The sequence below is a fragment of the Argentina anserina genome, chromosome 7, assembly GCF_933775445.1.
Source record: "Argentina anserina chromosome 7, drPotAnse1.1, whole genome shotgun sequence".
NCBI lineage: Eukaryota > Viridiplantae > Streptophyta > Magnoliopsida > Rosales > Rosaceae > Argentina > Argentina anserina.
The window spans coordinates 333,563-350,122 of record NC_065878.1 but is presented as its reverse complement, the minus strand read 5'-3'; the positions used below and the strand labels follow the sequence as shown (position 1 = coordinate 350,122).

The 16,560-nt window shown below is 38.1% G+C and overlaps 2 protein-coding genes across 2 annotated transcripts; both read right to left on the bottom strand.

The window, feature by feature from the left end:
• Window positions 1–2,345: 2,345 nt before the first annotated feature.
• Window positions 2,346–3,117, bottom strand: LOC126802789 (uncharacterized). The gene has a single exon (XM_050530493.1). The coding sequence runs from the start codon at window positions 3,010–3,012 to the stop codon at window positions 2,596–2,598; it is 417 nt and encodes a 138-aa protein (XP_050386450.1). The 5' UTR covers window positions 3,013–3,117; the 3' UTR covers window positions 2,346–2,595.
• A 9,834-nt stretch (window positions 3,118–12,951) lies between these two features.
• Window positions 12,952–15,273, bottom strand: LOC126802482 (ATP-dependent Clp protease ATP-binding subunit CLPT1, chloroplastic). The gene is made up of 6 exons (XM_050530120.1): window positions 14,959–15,273; window positions 14,827–14,862; window positions 14,636–14,745; window positions 13,969–14,148; window positions 13,597–13,724; window positions 12,952–13,522 (listed from the first exon to the last, which is right to left on the bottom strand). The coding sequence occupies exons 1-6, from the start codon at window positions 15,165–15,167 to the stop codon at window positions 13,490–13,492; spliced, it is 696 nt and encodes a 231-aa protein (XP_050386077.1). The 5' UTR covers window positions 15,168–15,273; the 3' UTR covers window positions 12,952–13,489.
• Window positions 15,274–16,560: the final 1,287 nt, after the last annotated feature.

Genomic DNA, 16,560 nt, shown 5'->3' with positions numbered 1-16,560 from the left:
GGGTTTGAGGCAAAACCTAATCCTTGCACATAAGATGATTTGAAGATTTTGAAGTCATATCTATTTTCCTGACTAAACAATTAATTTGGGTAAACCGCATTTTGATGTGGTTTTGGTGAGGCTCCGAATAAACCACTTGATTCTATATATTAAATTTAAGAAAAAATAGTCCTCGAATAATATTACAAATAAACTTTTGAAGGCAGAAGTCTTTGAATTATTCTACATAATAATGTCTCTTAAGTCTTGAAATATATTAGAAATTAAATAATATAAAAAAGACAAAGAGAGAAACAAAGAAAGATAAACTGGTTTCTTGCATAGATGAAATAAAAGTTAGAATATGTTTGGTCGTCCTGCGGCTTAGAGCCTTACACATAAAATTTTGGTGCTATTAAGGTATTGGTGTCTTACCATAGTATTCTGTTAGGGTTAAATAAATAATAAAAGTAATTATTTGATATTATTCATTTTATTTAAAACCGGTGCGCTTTGATTTTTATCCGATTTGAAATTTCCAATCCTAACCCAGTTTGTTTACAAGCGTGTTGGTATTTTTACGAGCCTAATCCAATTTGTATGAAACTCTATGGTCCAATATTCGGTTTGAATTGGTGCGGTACCACCTTTCTAAGAAATGCACACCCCTACTTTACCTAACACCTATTTTCCTATTTTCCATGCTATGCATGTATAAATCACGAGTCGAAATAGGCGCTAAAAGTTAATGTCAATACCTACAAGTTTTCATAGAAACTCAGAAAGAAACATACTTATTATTCAATCGAATACGTAAATGTAGCGGAAATTCAGATTTAGTGGCACTTTCACACCTCCAGAAGTAGGGGTGGGCACGGGATGGGATGGGACGGGACAGAGCTCATCCCACGTCCGGTCCCACTCTTTTGAATCAGGACGGGATCGGGACGGGACGATGGTTTTTAAGAATGCACCCCACTCGGGATTAATCCCGGTTGGGACGAGACGGGACAAATCCAACCTTCTTATAAAGTTAAATAAAAACCTATATTTTTACTTTTTCATTAACAAAATAACATTTAATAATGAAATTTTAACAAAAAAAATACATATTATGTTCAAAATATTATAATTTACCATTATTTTTTGAATTGATATAATTTTAGAATTATTAAGAACATAAATTAGTTTCATTTTGATACAAATATATAAGAACTTTTAAGTTTTCATTAAAGGTGAGACGGGACAGGACGAAGCGGGATATAAATTATTCATCCCACGTTCCATCCCACTATTATGAAACGAGACGAGATCGGGACGAGACGAACGTTTTTAGACCTCCGTCCCGTCCCGTCCCTACGAATTTCGGGACGGGATCGAGATTTCCGTTTTTTATGCCCACCCCTATCCAGAAGTCTATTGAGTTCCTGAGAGCAAAGAAAATATTGTAGCCAAAAGTTAAAAACGTAGGGTTGGGGCCAAGGAGGGTTTTGGTAGCCCAACAGATAAGGCCCAAAAGTGTCCAAAACACGTCCCAATTCAAAACCCAAACAGGATGGCTTACACAACGGTGCTAATTCTGATAAGTACGACAATTAGCACCATTGTGTCCTACCTTGATCAACATCGCATCCATCCAAGCTGCTTTCGCCACCTACTTCCACCGTTGCGTTATTGTTCATATCAAATCATTTCAACCGAAATCAGAGCCTGATGGTTCTGGGAATCAAATGTCGCTATGGATTGCAGGCAAACTAACTCACGATGGGATGACCAACTGACCAAGTGAGATTTTGATATGGAATAGCTCTTGTTCCAACTTCTAGAGTGGCCGTAGAAGGAACTCTCTCGACCTTCATGTTCAGATGTCTCTTCCATAAGGACTTAATAGTTGGGGGTCTTCATACACATCAGAAGGGAATACACGTTGAAACAAGACATCAAGGTCGGTAAAGGCAAAATTAAGCAGTACGTCAGTTGGAAAACCACCTGTTGGTATATTTACATTAGAATGAAGAGGTATATTTCCTTCTACATGGATAGGAAGGTAGAGAAATTCAGAGACTAATTTCATAATATCCTTTGTCTAACCTCTTGATTCTTGAACGAACCCAAAAGTACGGGTGATGGCGAGCGATGAATTAGTGGAAGGTATTCACATATCACGTTGAACAAAATGTTGAAGTGGACTCGGTTGTAGAAAACATTGTAAAATAATGCGTCTTTCACACATTGATCCAATTCGAACCGGTCGAAACAGATCAATGGATGGAAGGCATAAGTTACAAACTACTCGTAAGTGCTATAACCCCCTAAAGTGCATATGTAATGAAACAATAAATCAAAACAAAACTACGTGCTGCTAATTCCTACTCCCATCGGCTCTTTTTTCCTTTAACATACATCTTATTTATCAAATTAAAAGATAATAACATATTGCATTTGGTACAAAACATAAGCTTATATACCTCCATTCCTTCCATAAAGAGAAAAACAAAAACACAAGAAAAGAAGTCGCAAGAAGTGAAGTGAAGTGAAGTTTAGTTTTCAAAACAAACAAAAAACAAAAAAAAGTGAAGTGAAGGAAGGCATGAGCAGGGAGCAGGCAGCAGGCAGCTAGGAGGTCTTGGAAGCCTCAAGATCTGCAGCCTGTTTGAGAAAGCTCTGATCGCCGTCCTCGAGAGCCATCTGAATAGGGCAAGAACCAAGCCCGTCGGCTATGGCCAGCATAATCTTCTTCATCTCCTCCCTGAACTCGTCCAGATCCACCGTCCCGCTCTGGTCGCAGTCGAACTTATCGAATATGGAATCGTAGAGCTGCGTCAGCTCATCCGGCGAGGTGGCCACGTCCATGCCGAAGTGGGTCTCGATCAATCTCATCGACTCGAACGCTTTCCGCAGCTCCGACCGGGACAGAACGCCATCGTTGTTGAGATCTAGAGCAGCAAAACGCTCGTCCACGCTCTTCTTGAACAGCACCTCGTCGCTCACGAAGTCCTTCACCGTTGTTCCGTCGATTATCACCACTCCCATCCTATACCTTATTTGAAGCTTTTCTTTTCTTCTTCGCACAGTCGGTGTGATCTCTTGTGTATGGTGATGATATTTAAGGATCCATCCATGTGGGTCTTTTAGCTAACATCTATCCATCCGTTTAAACAATGAAAAGAATATCCTTGACTAGGCGTCTAGATAGATGCCTGGTTATGACGTTTCTTTGGAATTAAATAAAGAAAGAAAAGAAAACAATATGCGCCCCCTGAAATATCACGAATTGTATCCAATACTTCGGTCATGAAGTTTCATTATCGGGTGCTCACACAGTATGTAATTTCATTTTCTCCCGCCCACAAAGTACTAGATGCTATATTGATGGGCTCAGATTCCTCTATCGGAATAGCTTGTAAATCACGCATGCATTTGAATAACTTACATAAAAAGAATACAAATACATACGCGTTGAATATGATTGATTATTATTCGGTTTTTAACCATACAATATGAGTCGAATATTTGATCATTATTTCCTTAACTACATCATTTTCACGTGGATCAATTTTATATGTTAAGAAAAAGTAAAAGAGACGTCTTAATTTGTAATTTTAATTACTTTTAACTAATGTCAAATTCAAAAGGTTGGTGTCAAAAGTGTCGCGTCCCAATTCGCAGGAGTGTCTAGGCCAACTCCTGGAAAGTCCGCCCACAAGTGCCAATGTTGCATTCGACTGGTCAATCAGTTGCATAATAACAAGAGCCTTGCATAACAAGCCTTACCTTCAAAAGGATTTGCATAAACCTTTTCTTTTTGGTGGTAAAGCATTTGCATGAACCATAAATGCAAAATGAGATAAAATACAATACAAGAAGCACACAATTAAAAAAAAAAACTAAGTAGATCTTACTCTTGGAGATCTCAAGGTTTTAAACTATATCACCACTTTATTCTTATCCTCTTTAGCATATTCTTTTTCAATTTGACACACGGTACAATCATCCTCTATTTTTTTTTGATGTTCACTGATTTTAAATCTCTCTAAGTGGTTCTTGTGAGTTAATACCAAACAAATCAGTCTATAGATCATAGGAAAAACTCTGAAGCTGACATATAGAAGACATGGACATTAAGTTGTGAAATGTTGGATCCCAAGTTGTATCATTTTCCGTAATATATGCATGAAAATCTAGAGTAAGATGTTCATACATTGCATGAAAATCTAGAGTAAGATGTTCATACATTGCATGAAATTTTGAAGATAAAAGCTCGTAGTAAGGAGAACTTTTTTTTTTTTTTACGTAAGTAGCTTTCATTTTACCTCAACAAGCTTATTTGGTCTTAAGCTTAGTGGTAGGGCTGTAAGTAGGCTCGAGCCGCTCATGCCCGTATTCGGCTCGAACTCGTAAAGCTAAATGAGCCAAGCTTAAGCTCAATATTAAGCCCGAACTTGAACAATAAGTATTCGGCTCGTTCGACTCGTTTAACTTGCGAGCTAGCTCGAGCTCGTTAAAACCTCTGCTCGTTTATTAAGTTTGACTTAATAACTTTTATAATATATATATAGTATAATTTTTGTATGAGAAATAACATTAAAAATATATTATAAATAATAATTAAATGAAACCCTAATCTTATTGTACACTATATAAATAGTGTTTAGTAGGAGGCATAATTCAATCAGTTCTATAAAATTTTCACCACCCCAAATGGCCAAACTCTAAAGAAACAAACAACTTCCATCGTCAATTTGTCATGAAACCACAAGCAGGTACTCTATTATTCCATTCTTTCTTAATTAAAAGAGATTTTATATGATGCTATGACATAAAATTTTGAATTTTATTTTGAATTTCTTGATTTTAAAATATTAATTCCAAATGATTCAAGCCGGCTCGAGCCCAGCTCAAGCTTTTTCAAGCCGAGCCGAGCTTGAACATGAAGGAAAAAAAATCAAATTTTTAGCCCGGCTCGAACTCGATCGAATGAAAACGAGCCAAACATGAACAACCTAGTACTCGGCTTGACCCATTTACACCCCTACTTAGTGGAGCCTTAGGTTGGCTCAGCCCTTATTCACAACATCAATGACTAACATTTCGGTGAGAATGAAAATATCAACCATCTAAAATAACAGAATATTTTGAAATATCAAGTAAATATCGATTATCATAAAATATTGAAAAACAATGATGAAGAGTAAAGATAATATTTATTTATAAAATATTGGTTATGGACTACTAAACCTTCCACAATCAACTGCTCGCAATAAAAGCTCCTAGACTACTGAACCTTCCAACTAAACACTTCACAAAACACAAAAATAAAACAGATAAGATTGACACAAGAAAAGTCTCCAAGGTAGATTAGGGGTCTTTCAAGTTAATTTTCAGTTTTATGAATAATGATTATGGGTTTTGGTGTTTTAAGAGTCTATTGAAGTCTAAGTGTCAAAAAGTCTTGAATTGTGTCTTTATGTCTATTTCAGTATTTCAAGTCTATTAATCTAATTATTATTAAGTTTTAGCAATTTCATTGTGTTTGAATCCTATAAATATGGCTATATATTGTAACTTATTCTGGGAGAATTACTATTATACCCTTGTGTGTGTATTGACCTTATTAGGTTTCCTGTTAGAGATAGATTCGCATTGCTGTAATAGATTAGGACTCCGAATCCTACGGGATTCAGGTGATGTAATGTCTATATATAGGCCATATTATCAATCAATAAAAGGTTACGTTATGTTCTATTACGTTGTTATTATTTTTGTTTCGTTCCTCCTCAAACACGTTATCATGACGAGGCCACCAGAAAAATAAATCCTAACCCTGAAATCCCAGTCTCCGGTAACCTTTTATTTTTGGCATAGCCGGAAAATTCGAAACAATTTCCGACAATTTGCTGTCAGCAAAAGAAGTAAAAAAAAACAAAAAGGGGAATGAATATGCTATGGGCACACAGATCTCTTTTCTGGGCACCCACCCTCTCCGCCCATCCACCGGCGTTGACCCCCCCCCCCCCCGCCACGGCAGGAGACCAGTCTCCACGAACTCGGATTGGTTGTCGATCTCAGACCGCACGTGCTTTGCCTTGGCCCGAGCCCCCGACGACGTAGAGCTTCTCTGTCCGGCGACCCCAGCGGTTCTTCATTAGTCCGACTCCGTCGCCGCCATCATGCAGATCTGTGCTGCGCGTCTTCCCTCCTAGACCAAGCTCGCTCACCGTCAATGAACCCAGCCCGTCCCGGCGTCACCTGCAGTCTTTGGCCGTCTTTCAACCCTAGTCCGGCCTCCTCGAACTCCGACGAGCTCGCCCCAGATTTTTGGTTTCTGACCCGTGCAACTCCGATGGTGTCCCTTGATGTCGTCGAAGCCCCAACTAGCAGCCATCATCGTTGACGCCTTGAGCCTCTAGTCTCTTTTGTCTGCTCCGACGACAAATCGATGTCACCCACATGCTGTCCAGCTCTGCTCGACCCGGATTTACAGAGATCGGCATGGCCTCATTCCCGATCCGTTTTCCAGATCGACCCGGCTCATAATTCAAGGCCTATGGCTCCACCGAGCCCAACTGAGCCTATTTGGCTTTACACTTTCTTTTCCTTTTATTTTTTTCCTATTTCATTATTTAAATGTTCATTAGCACGTTTTTATTTCTAACGATATTTCACGTGCTCTTATAGGAAAAATCATTGCTCATCGTACTATGGTGATGACATTCGTGCCGAGATACACGATACTTTTATCATCTACATACAATTTCGATTGTATCCTTACCAGATTTTTATGTCATCAGACGAAGATCGAAAATGAATTCATTAAGCAGCTTCTTGAATGACGATCGATTTGCAGAGCAATTTAATTATATGCGGTCTATTTGGCACACCAACAAGTATGTTTTTCTTAAAGTTGCTACTTTTGAACATATATATATAAATTATCGGGCACTATTAACCTTTTTCATGTCTATTTTCCGGCCTTTCTTATAATGCCGATGAGACCAAAGAAAGATATGATTCCCCTCTTGATCGACGTTTTTCGTGTGACGGTCTTTGGGGAGTCACGTTATTATCTAAAGGGAAGAAATCGATTTCGTGTGGTTGTCTGAGTACACCGTTATTTTGGGTACGATCATGAGAATCGTCGATATGCATCGATTATTTTGTGACCATATACATCACAACCCTTCTAATTCGGTTACATACTTGAATAGTTTCGATTACTCGAAACCTATACAACTTTCGTTTCTTATGGATGCGTCGTCATCGCGACTGTTATTTGAATGTTTGAGTTTTTTTAACTCCTATATATAAACGATAATCCTAAGGTCTCCGTACTTATTTATTTGAGTTGAAATCCATTACTCTGAAGCAGAACTATTTGTTCGTAAAATATTCCAAAAATAACAAATTCTATAGGACACACTTAAAGTGATTCAATAAACGTCTATGGCGTTGTATTACCAGAGTTGACCTTGAAGCATGCTCCACATCCGAGAAATACATGTCATTTTTGGCACCTGTATCTATTTCTTGAGGGAATTTTGGAGATGAAAACATAACATTCTTTCATTCTCAAGTAAGCAAATTTTGAGCCTCAGGCTAAGACTCCACCAGATCTGATATGCAAGATTTTTGTTCCTACGAATTTTTGATTAGTCAATCTATTTTAACTATGTTTTCTGCTTACTATTTTTTCAAGTATGACGTTGGCATTGCCATGTTTCTTGCTCGACTTTAGCTTAAGTCGTCTATTAGAATTGGAAGCTTATTTGTGTTGTATTAAATATTCGCATATTCAATAAAATTTCTCGTATTTCTTGTTTACAAGATAAACTCGTGAGAATTTTATTTGCTTTAAACCTAGCATGAATGGTCAACGTTTGCAACTCACATGGTTTTAAAATTGACCGCTTTTAGGTTACATGGGACCCCAATAGCACTACATTGTGAATTTGGAATTTCAAACTTTGGAACACGGACCTCGGAACGTCAAAATTAACGTCGTTTTTCCCGGTTACTGTTCCGGCGTTTTGAGCTGCCTTCCGGCCACTTGCCGGCGTCTCCGGCGCCACCATCTGGTTCATGCCGACGTCCCCTGGCGGACATGAAGCTTCGGCCGCTGTTGGTCGGTTTTCTGCAATTGGCGATTTTTTGGTTTTTTCTGGCATATTTCAAGCAGTTTTTTACTGCCACGTTTTTCTAATCCAAATTTCACCAGGTTTTGAGTTCTTTTGACATGGTTTTCCGGTTAATTATTTTCGAAGTCATTTCATAGCTCAAACGATTTTATATTATTGGTGACCACCCGCACCAATTGGATGGTTTTACCACCCAAATTGTTTGGTATTCAACTGCTCCAATACCATGTTTTTCTAACTTTTAAGTTGAAGAATGTAGTTCTATTGCCATGTGATACATTTGATAAGATTGTACTATTTTCAATCCTCTTTCTGACAATGTCCTATAGGGTATTGCTTGAAATTGTTCCCCGTGTCGTCGACTCTCTTAATTTATTTTGTTGATGTCCCGCGGTGAAGTCGAGTATCTTGTTGATTGCGTAACCACCCACACTGTTCTACGGGACATGAGTTGTTTTACGGATTTTGTGCGGAGATTGTGTTTTATATCTTCGTGCCCTACGAAGTTTAAAAGGCCATATATGCCAATGATACATTTTCATCTTGATACTTATGTTGAGAATGGAGAGGAATATATTTGTCAGAAATTCTACAAATTGGTTGTACACAACCCCTCATTTGCCTCGCAGCCTTGCACCCCCTGCTGCCCCTGCAGCTGCCCCACAGGCCCTCATGCACGGCCTCCTGACAAAACGTGCTTAACTGATGACTCTTACGTTGAGCATATTTCATTCTTACAAAGTTTTTAAGGCGACATTAGTGGACCCTATCCAACCGAATGCAGACATTTTTCGGTATTTTTATGGTATAGGTTAATAGCATCGACCCGTTGGTCACACGTTGCTTTGCTTTCCATATTAAACGCTGCATTTGCTAAAGTTTTTAGCTATGATCATCATTCTAAGGGCTCACCACCCTTCCCATCCTCTCAAATCTATTTGATTGGATACCGTTGGAGAGTTCACATCCACGACTTTGATGATTTTGTTGTGTATGTCTACTAGGATCGTCGTTGAACATATTATTCCTCATGTTCATTCACTGCACAATCTAGCAGAGCTCGTTCTTAGTTATGGGTACTAACCTGCCGATTTTTGCATGGAAATATGTAATAATGTTACATGTAGCGACACATATTCGTTTCAAACCCACAACTCACCAAGCGTTTAGTGTGTACCAGATGGTCACTGGATACGATCCTAACGTTCTTTTTACTGCCTATTTGGTTAAGTTGTTTATGTGCCTCTATTCTAGTAATCTCAATGGGTCTACTTGAAACGATTAAGTATTTTGGTTGGTTATGATTTATGAATTACCAACACTTGTCCGCTATTTCCAATGTACAACCGTGGATCTCTATCCTACGATATCCACATACGGTCACTTTGATTAGACATATTTCCCGTCGTTAGGGGGAGATATGGAATGCTCCCATTCCGGTTTTAATGCTAGGAATTGACGTGGTGTGGCACTATGTCTCATTAAGATCCCGCACTGCTCTAAGTAAGCAATGAGTGCAACGCATTATCGACCTCCAGAAAGTCAAAGATTCGATGCTCAATGACTTTACCGATATTGTGAAAGTGACGAGATCGCACATAAATGCTGTGATGTGCCGGTAAGGTTGGAACTCTCAGAATATGGGATAATTTCATATGACATGGTTCTAGCACCATTGGCACCATCCCTGACAGTGGAAATGAAGCCGGCGATGGCACCATCGTACGTTGTGGTGTTGTCTGCGCCCGTGGTATTGCACCACAAAACAAGGGTGGTAAACGGAAAGATGGACTAGTAAGGGTCAAAGCTTTGGTCTTGGCTCCTACCTAGATGAGGGGGAGACCATTATTCTCTAGAATCAAAACCAAAAACAAGCGAGGTGCGTAGGCACAAGTATTTCGCCCATCATCAAGAGATATTCTCTAAACATGTGTATCAACTAAGTTTGTGGGACGCTACAAACTCCTTTTGTTGATGTTAGAGAAGAATAGAAATCTATGAAATTGATCATATAAAGCGCGCACGTATGTTAATGGATTGATCTCCCATGATTGATGATGTATTCGCTTATGCTCTTATTCTGTTGTAAAGTATCAACGATGAGCAACTTGACCGAAGTGGAAAGAATCAATACAGGCTGAACTAGACTTGTTATATTAGTCATTGTTCGTAAGTGTAATGAGAATGATGAAGTCATGCGATATTTGCAAGACTTATGACGCAAAAATTGTCTCATTATCCTAGTATTGAATACGATGAGTTATATTCTCTCGTTATGAACATAATTGTTTTCCGCCACTTGATCAGTAGTAGTGTCCATGAAAACTGATTTGCAGCATATGATAGTGGTCATTGAATATCTGTAAAGGGATCTTGACGCAGATATGAGAGTGCCCGATGGACCTTAAATGCCTCCAGACCACGGAGAGCTTATGCAGTCAGATTGCGACGTTCGAAAGAACGTAATACAATCGGTTGCAAGAACTCATACCCATATGTGTTCATATGAAAGCTAATTCTTGATTCTCGATTCCGTCTAAGTATAGATGATGAAGAGATTCAATGAGCTATATATTCATACATGTTAGTGTTGTTGGGACACTATTGTTTTCATTATGATGTGATTAACTATGCACTTATGCATCAGCATTGGACTTGCATTGTTCCATTGACATGTGTCTAGTTCTACATTTAGCGAATCAAAACATTCCTCCCACACCAATGCCGCCAGCAGCTCATACACACTAGCGTACTCGTTAGTATTGATGTTGACACTGGTAGGTTGAATGATACGTCTGATTCCATCTCGGACCAAAATCAGTCATTCATTGGTCCATTCCCCAATTCCTTTGTGAAAGACACATTGAATGTGACAAATCAGAATCTGTCCAGTTTCGAAGGTCAACTTCAACGAGACCTACAAGACAGCTCGCTCAATGAAATATGGTGAAATTGGGGGCGAATGTTGTGTTGGCAAAACGGGCGGAGAAGAGCAGACGTGGGGACTCGGGTCGGGGCGCAGCGTAACTAAGAGACCCATTCCATTTAGGGCGAGACAGAATGGGCAATCCTAACGATCAAACAAAAGACCACCTATCTTAGTATAGTGTTTCAAGTGTGTTGATCAAGATAAAGAACAAGATGAAGAATAAGACTACCTATCATAGGATAGTGTAGTGCTTTATGTCTTGCTGATCAAGTTGAAGAACAAGTGTGAAGAACCAACTTGATCTCATGGTCTCAGGTAAGACATGCATATGCATCTCATGGCTTTTCATTTCACAGAGGATAGATAGAATGTGTCCTATCCTCTTCATCATTTACTCCCCTTTATTTTAGTAGGCGCCAGTCTTCTTCATCTGGCGTTGGAAAGGTCTATGTGTCTAATTTCCAGGGAGACCAACCATTTACTCATAGCTTTCATATTGAGTGAGTTATGACCGTATTAGCAAAGTAGGACAGTTATGTCATGAAATTTGCAAGTCAATCAACTTCGATAGAGCACTGTGATCTGCTCCAATCGAATTAGGTTGTGAACTTTATGTCACTGGAAAGCCACGGGTGTCTACTTTCCATAACATTTTACGGTTCGTTGATACCTATTGTGACGAAGAAGTTATGACTGTTTAAGTGAGTGAAGGTCATTCTACCCGAGAATCTGATTTTCATTGCAAACTCTTGTTTTGAGTTGTTATACAATCGTGTTTCCTAAGATCTAAGTTTGGCTAAGTATAGCTTGTATGATCTAAGAATGTGTGGCGAGATTAATGATTAATCATTAGCCCAATACTACTTTTGAGAAACATGTAATGAACGTTGGATACATTGTTCTTTGTATTCCACGATTATGACACTAATCAGGGGGAGTTGTTTTGTAGACTTCAGGAGGAGTCTACCTCATATGATGCTATCAAATGTAAACGGTGTGTTGTGCTCTTTTTCCCTTCAATCAAACTTTTGTTTTTACCTAAGAGGTTTTTATTTTGCTTTACAAGATTTTTACTGAGGCAATGATGTGTGCAACATGCAACCTAGGCATGCGACACAAGAGGGAGTGTTCTGGGGAATTACTATTATACCCTTATATGTATATTAGCCTTATTAGATTTCCTGTTAGAGATAGATTCGCATCCCTGTAATACATTAGGACTCAGAATTCTACGAGATTCAAGTGATGTAATGCATATATATAAGCCTCATTATCAATCAATAAAGGATCACATTATGTTTAATTACGTCGTTATTATTCTCGTTTCGTTACTCTTCAAACATAACTTTAATTCAGATTGAAATGAATTGAAAATAGGCTGTGCCTTGGTTTCTCTCCCCTGACCTCCCTCATTCTATTTCTCGCTTCTAAAATCTCTCTTTCTCACTCTGTCATGCATTAATTTCTAAATCACCCAATCATTCAAAGTTTGCAACTCTCTTATAACTCTCAAGTGATCCACACCAAATTATACTCACAGAATTCTCCATAACAGTCTCACCTAAGAGTTATACTCAACCTTCACTTCTTGGCTCCCTTAACCAAAATATATACACTCTTGGGATGATCGTCTTGACCATGTTTAATTGACCACTGCTAAAATTATGCCTCTAAGGTTCTATGTATGACCTCACTAGTCAGACTTGACCTCACTAGTCAGACTTGGAACATGATTCATGATCTTAGAATGATTCCTAAACCTTCAACTTTAAGGAAAAATCTTTAAGATTCCTAGATGCACTAAAATAACTTACCAAAGCATTTAGAAGTAAAGAATCCAAAACAGATTTCTTTAAATTGACAACTTTACTTCAACACATAATTCAATCAAATATAAAGACCCAATAATAAGGCTAAGTAAGGGAAACTTTTACATAGAGTATTTAATATTATACATAAGTTGACAAGAACAATCACCTATGTTGGACTATTCTGCCTTGAGCTTAGGAAAATAAAAAGGACAAGAAAAGAAACAAAAAAATAAAACAAGAAAAAGTTCACAATCTAAATAGTAATGAATCCTTTCTTTCTCTTTCTTTTGCGTGAGAATTTTAGAAGCATAAGAAAACATGGATAACAGGAGGGAAACCAGTGAATAGGTAAGAAAAAGAAAGTGATATTTGATTTCAGTGACCTGAGAGGTAATGAGGTATCATTGAGAGGCCCCTGTGAATGCTTCATGGAGTTATTGAATTCAACGAATTTCCTTACAAAGAATTGCAAATTGCCAACATAAAAGCGTTGTTATTCAATCCAGAACTCCACCCACTTGCAGCTCAACAGGTTGCACCAAGAAGCAATGTTATTTGGATATTCAATATTGTATCGGCAAATGTTCCAGACGGTGCGATTAGAAGATTGTTTGACAAGTAGAATTATAGCATTCTTATTTAAACCTAAGAACATAATCTTTGTCCATCTGCACAATACAAGAATTCTATTAGAGTTCCTAAAAAGTATCATTTGAAGAGCAAAATTTAGTCCAATACTTACAGATAGAGAAAGCTCTTTTGCTTTCTCATCATCAAAACCCAGGGACACCAAGATCTTGTGACTTGCTGACTCTTTTTCAGACCAAATCCCAAGAAGCAGATGAGTTACTGTTATTTCCCCACTGGCTCCTGTATTAGATAAGAGAATCTTGATAACAAGTCACATAAAAATCACACATGTAATCATACATGCAGAGCATAAATGTCTGTAGGAAAGTGTTGGGACCTTAATAATCATATGGAGTGAACTAATGAAGATAATAACAAGATAAGATGTCTATCTAATTCAAACTTAACTCGCAACACAAAATTAGGACGGTAATGATAATTATAAACCACCATCAGTAGATTTTCTGATAAATATTTCCACTACCTGACTTCAGTTTTTGATCAATGGCCCAGTCAAGGGCCCTCTGAGCTGGCTCAGTCAATGGAGGATGCTCGGGGCTGAAGAAGTACATGTCTGACTTTCCAAGTAGCTTTACAATTTCCTCTCGAACTTTGAAAAGTGTGATTCCATTAGCTCTGAGAAACTTTGCAGCTATACTCGTTCCTGATCGGAAAAAAGAAATATCCTTGTTTTTGTTCATTTCTTGAGTTGGAACAAATTACTAAAATCCATTGCATAATCAAGTAACATGAAGACTGCAAAAGCAAATGGAAGCCATTGGCAGAGAGAGAGAGAGAGAGAGAGAGAGAGAGAGAGACTTCTCAGTCTGTGATTCTTGAAATGGATAAGCAAGTATTCCCGTTTTAGGATCTAAGAATATAACAAAATCGGAATAAAAATTTGTACATAGAGCATTGCGCTATCATATCTAAACTCAGTAACATTAGTTAGAAGTTCAAAACCAAACACTTGTATGTACAAGAAACAGCATTTCTGCAGTCAATTAAATATGCAGTTACAATCAGCAATAGAAACAAATCGCCAAGGAGTCGTTTAGGATGGAAAAGCTGACATGGAAATATTACGAAGCATAATTTCTGATGCCACATACGAAATAGAAATGTAATCCAATAGAAATAGGCATAATTACCCTCGACTAAAATTCCCATTAGAAGGGCTTCCGTGCCAGTATTGGGATACTTGAGCTTCCTTGCTTCCAGTTCACCCATAGCAAACGACTTTATCGCTCTGGCCGACCATCTAAAGAAACCAAATTCAATCCACAGTGTAGCTCTAAACAACAGGAAAAACAAAAGACAAGAAAATGTTCAGAAAACTCACTGTGAGGTTTGCCCAGTAGAAATCCTCTCTGGTTTCCTGGAAAAAAAAGACACAAAGAAATTCATTCATCTAGTCATAAAATGAAAACAAAGAAAAGAAGTCGAAATAGGATGGCATAGAGGAAAACCATACCCAGTTGGGAGGCTGAAGAGAACGGTGGCGACCACCGTGGGATGCTTTGAAAAAGCTAACTTGTTTGAATGCGGAATTGCAATGGAGAGCTTTCTGCCAAGGAATGAGGTCGATAGGTTGCCGGGGCCAGGGTCTCTACGGGAAGGTGGTTCAGTGATGGTAGAGAGTGAGACTGGGAGAGCTGAGAGAGTAATGGAAACAGAGGTCATGCTTAATTAACACAAAATCCGATTGAGTTGGGTTTCGGATTTTGGTCTTCCTCCGTCTCTGCGAAACACCCAGATAACCAACAGATTTTGCTTATACTTCGATGAGCTCAACACGGCTCCTTTAGACAGCGCCGTGTCGTACGTATCCTCTACATATATTTGATTTAATTAAAAATGTACTAAATCTACATAAAATACCCACATAAAATTTAGATATTATTACATAATAATAAAATTAGAATAATAATAACGTAATAGAACAGAACGTAACTCTTTATTAATTAATAATGAAGGCTATATATAGGCATTACATACGAAGTATCTCAATTAATCAGAGATTCATATCTATTACATAAAACATAATCTACTTAAATAAGGAAACCTAAATAGGCTAATATACACACAATGGTAAAATAATAATTCTCTCGGAACGCTCCCTCTTGTGTTGCATGCCAAGGTTGCATGGTGTACATAACGTTGCCTCGGTAAAAACCTTATCAAGCAAAATAAAAACCTCTTGGGTGAAAAACAAAAATTTGATTGAAAGAGAAAAAGAGCACAACGCACCGTTTACATTTGATAGCATCATGTGAGCTAGGTAGACTCCTCCTAAAGTCTACGAAACAACCCCTCTTGATTAGTGTCATAATCATGAAGTACGAAGACCAACGTATACAACGTTCATTACATGTTTCTCAAAAGTAATCTTGGGCTAATGATAAATCATTAATCTAGGCACACATCCTTAGATCATACATGCTACACTTAACCAAACTTAGATCTTAGAAAACAAGATTGCATAACAACTCAAAACAAGAGTTTGCAATGAAAATCAGATTCTCGGGTAGAATGATATTCCAACAACACTTACATATATGTATCTATAGCTCATTGAAACTCTTCATCATCTTAACTTAGACGAAATATAGAGTCTAGAATTGGCTTTCATATTAACACATATGGGTATGAGTTCTTGCAATCGATTGTACTACGTTATCTCGAACGTCGCAATCTGACTGCATAAGCTCTCCGTGGTCTGGAGGCATTTAAGGTCCCTCAGGCACTCTCATATCTGCGTTAAGATCCCTTCACAGATATTCAATGACCACTATCATATGTTGTAAATCAGTTTTCATGGACACTACTACTGATCAAGGGGCGGAAAGCAATTATGTTCATAACGAGAGAATATAACTCATCGTATTCAATACTAGGATAATGAGACAATTTTTGCGCCATAAGTTTTGCAAATATCGCATGACTTCATCATTCTCATTACACTTACGAACAATGACTAATATAACAAGTCTAGTTCAGCATGTATTGATTCTTTCCACTTCGGTCAAGTTGCTCATCGTTGATACTTTACAACGGAATAAGAGTATAAGCGAAT

What these genes read in the sequence shown, in the direction of transcription:
- LOC126802789 (XM_050530493.1), bottom strand. Translation starts at nt 3,012, where the DNA reads ATGGGAGTGGTGATAATCGACGGAACAACGGTGAAGGACTTCGTGAGC.
- LOC126802482 (XM_050530120.1), bottom strand. Translation starts at nt 15,167, where the DNA reads ATGACCTCTGTTTCCATTACTCTCTCAGCTCTCCCAGTCTCACTCTCT. An exon ending in TGATCAAAAACTGAAGTCAG is followed by an intron (nt 13,725 to 13,968) that starts GTAGTGGAAATA and finishes TATCTAATACAG; the next exon opens with GAGCCAGTGGGGAAATAACA. An exon ending in CAAAAGAGCTTTCTCTATCT is followed by an intron (nt 13,523 to 13,596) that starts GTAAGTATTGGA and finishes TGTATTGTGCAG; the next exon opens with ATGGACAAAGATTATGTTCT.